Here is a 3,686-nt window from a genome sequence, read left to right on the forward strand (position 1 = left end):
ACCGCTAGGTTTCCATTTAAAAGTAAGGCGTATGTTAGTATATTTCTATAACTCTTATTTGATTGTGATCTTCTTAATTTTTTTCACCCTTTAATAGACACAGTCATTACTTCTTTTAAAGCTTCTCGAGCAAGCAAAAAAATTCGTAAGACGTAATACTAAGTACATAACCTTTGACATATACGTGTTAAAATATACATGGATTCTCAAATATCTCTTGTGAAAAGATTGTAACAGCTTTCTTTTTCTCGTCTTAGTAAACAAGTTGTTATTGTAATTGGGGGATTCTTTTCCCCAAATTTTGGTATTGATTCTCATTTTATCAACTCTTCTTAGTAAAGAAATATGCTTTGTGAAGTTAAGAAAGACAAAGAGGGAATTGCCCTCTTTCAATGGCAGTGGAATGAGCTATTTATCCTTAATTTATAAAATAAAAAAAAAGGTTTAAAATCTATGAAAATGTCACCGATTCTCAAATATTTATTAAAATATGTTCTTTTTTTTCAGGAAGTAAAGAGTTTATCCATGAAAATAAGGAGGACGCTGCATCCTCATAAATGAACTTTTCCCCTACTGGTGCTCTGTCGCTTTGCTGTACGTGCTTCACATGAACCAATAAATTACCAACTGTATCATCTGAACTCTTCAGGCTGACACCATAATGACCCCCTAATTTTCTAAGCTTCAAGGAAATGATGTTTAGCAAGGGAGATGCTGTACAAAGTTGCAAAAAAGCCAGAAGTCCCTTGGTCTGCGTGATTTTATTTCTTTATTGGCACCAATCTCAGAATCCGATTCCTAGCTCAGTGTCCTAATCTGCTTGCAAATCCGAGTGACCTGCTCGTTTTGAATTTGAATTTAAGACCTACTAACAATAATAAATATTGAATCTTTGATGCAGGGAGATGACAAAGGGGTTTGTGACGAGAATAGTTAAAGAATTATCTTTTTAATTTAAAACCAGCCACTCACTGGGATCCAGCCTAATTGTCACGGGAAAAAATAAAGGAGACAATGACTGCAAAAGAGAGCCACAGAGAGAAAGCATAGAGCGAAAGAGGACGACGGCAGCTGAAGAAACGTTAAGAACGAACCGAACACGGAAAGCTCGAGAGATCGAGAGAGACAGAGAGGTTAATGGGGACGACCACAATGATGATGCCAATGGGAAAAACAACCCCATGTGCTACCACTCTTGAGGGGCACATCATTGGCTTGAGCCTCCCATGGCTGCCCACCGTCTCGACCTCAAGCATTCAAGAGGCAGAAGGAGAGGCAATGGGCCACCACCAATCAAGCATGCCCGCAGATGGGGAAGAAGAAGGAGAAACGATTCAGATGGAGCCCGAAGCCGATGTCTTAAGATCCCAAATTGGTCCCATCTTCATCAGTTCGCTCCCCAACTGGAAATTCTACCAAAACCCATTTTATCAGTGCCACCACCACGATCACCATAGCAGAGAGCAAGAATTAGAGACTCCCCAGGAACAGAGAACTGCAGCCATGGGCGTTCAACCCTCTGAGAACACACGTTGCTGCTACCAACGTCGAATCAAAGTCTTAGAAGACCAGCAGGCACGAACGCTCTCCTTGGTCTCGTTCCTTAGATCAGAGCTCGACTTGTCGCGGGACAGAATTGCGGAGCTGAGGTCTGTGGTCAAGGCAGTGCAGAGCGAGCTTGACATAGAGTGCAGCGCGAGGCGGAGGCTACAGGGGATGAACAGGAGCCTCGGCAAGGAGCTTGAGAAGGAGAGGGCAGCAAGGGAGGTGGTGGAAGGTGTCTGCGAAGAGCTGGCGAAGGAGATGGGGAAGGACAGAAAGGAAGTGGAGGAGATGAGGAGGGAGTGCGAGAGGGTGAGGGAGGAGGTGGAGGAGGAACGGCGGCTGCTGCGGCTAGCGGAGGCATGGAGGGAGGAGCGGCGGATGCTGCGGATGGCAGAGGTATGGAGGGAGGAGCGCGCGCAGACGAAACAGGCGGAAGCTCGGCGCCTTCTGGAGCACAGTATCTCTAACCTCAGCCCTGCCGAACGGCGGGACAAGAAGGATGAGTCGCCGGAGACGGTGGTCGTCATCGCTGACTCTGCTCCTAATACTGCTAATGGTGGTGGGGGTGGCGATGGTGACGACGGCAGGGCGGTGGTGGGATGGAACAAGCAGCACCAGACGGAGAATCCCCACATACGGAGAGGCATCAAAGGCTTCGTGGAGTTCAGAAGAGTGGTCCGGCACGGTGTTCCGAAGGGAAGGAAGGTCGTCGGTTCCACTAACGCAGAGTGTCAGAAGGCACTTCTCAGGCAGTACATATTGAAGCAAAGAGTTCCGGTAGGTTTGTGCAACAGTGGCCCAGGGAGTCTGGTAATGGGATGAACAAAATAGTTAACACATACATATATAGTACATGATCATCATATCTTTCCTTCCAGTTTCTCTTCTGCTGTTCTCTAATAATCTTCCGAGTTTGATGATGTACATGAGTCCTTTCTTCTGGGAATTCTGAGGTTCCTGTTTAATGGAATGGGGACTTCACAAGTTTCATGATCCAATGAAAGATTCTTGGTCTGTTCTAAGAGGCAGAATTGAACTTTGAGAACATGGTGCTGAAATTATGAATGGAGAATGGCACCCAAAAGATAGTAGAGATGATTTCGGTTTCATGAACAGGATGCTTATTCGAACCCTCATCTGTGCTATCTAATTTGAAAATGTGAAGCTCCTGCAAATGAATCTTTAATTCTTTAGCAATAGCTACTCACTAGGGAGTGCGTCTGCGATTCTGTTATGAACATCATAGGAACACTTTCAGGAAATGCCCCTGTTCTTGTCTAACCTGTTATGGATCCCTTTTCACATTATTTCTCCAATGCTTCATTCAAGTACTTGAACTCTAAATTGAAGAAATGGCGCCCGGATTCCCTGTGAGCAACAGGGAATAACATGGAATCTTGTGAGTATATTTTAGATGTTAAAAGTTGTGCCCTCAAATTCCTCAGAGGGCTTCATTTGCGTAAACCAGGCTTTGCTTTCTTGTCAGCTAGTCTGCATTTCGTCTTCTTTGAAACAGTGATGTCCAGTGTTTATCCCCTCACTCTCTCATTGCAGAGCTGATTATCCCCTAACTGAACGTGGGATTGGTGTAATTCACACTGTGGAAATCTGCAATTCGTCTTCTTTGAAGCAGTGATGTCCTGTATTTATCCCCTCACTCTTTCATTGAAGAGCTGATTATCCCCTAACTGAACGTGGGATTGGTGTAATTCACACTCTGGAAATCTGCAATTCGTCTTCTTTGAAGCAGTGATGTCCTGTATTTATCATAACCCTCACTCTTTCATTGAAGAGCTGATTATCCCTTAACTGAACGTGGGATTGGTGTAATTCACACTGTGGAAAACGGTGAGCATGTTCTGAAGTCATAATTCAGTGTCAAACAAAATAGAAATTGAATCAATTTGGCACCTCTTAGCTTGTAAATAATCAGAACTGTGCCGGTAAGCAGTTTCTCCTCAAGATCGAGAGTGGGAAGAAAACCTCCAGCTATGAAGAGGATTAAGCGCTTGAGGACAAAAGGGAGCAAGGATGCAAGTGTTCCATCATTGCGGGCATCCCAGAAAGTGACAACGAAATCCAGCCATATATTGTCTTAGATGTACTGCTTCAGAATGGCTTATATAGAAAAGAAAGATAAT

The 3,686-nt window shown here is 44.2% G+C and overlaps 1 protein-coding gene across 1 annotated transcript; it reads left to right on the forward strand.

Annotated features, from left to right (window-relative positions):
• Positions 1-1,010: 1,010 nt before the first annotated feature.
• Positions 1,011-2,569, forward strand: LOC116261968 (uncharacterized). The gene has a single exon (XM_031640935.1). It carries the CDS (start codon positions 1,138-1,140, stop codon positions 2,365-2,367), a length of 1,230 nt encoding a protein of 409 aa, XP_031496795.1. The 5' UTR covers positions 1,011-1,137; the 3' UTR covers positions 2,368-2,569.
• The last annotated feature ends 1,117 nt before the right edge of the window (positions 2,570-3,686 follow it).

Source organism: Nymphaea colorata, chromosome 10 (genome assembly GCF_008831285.2).
Source record: "Nymphaea colorata isolate Beijing-Zhang1983 chromosome 10, ASM883128v2, whole genome shotgun sequence".
Lineage (NCBI taxonomy): Eukaryota > Viridiplantae > Streptophyta > Magnoliopsida > Nymphaeales > Nymphaeaceae > Nymphaea > Nymphaea colorata.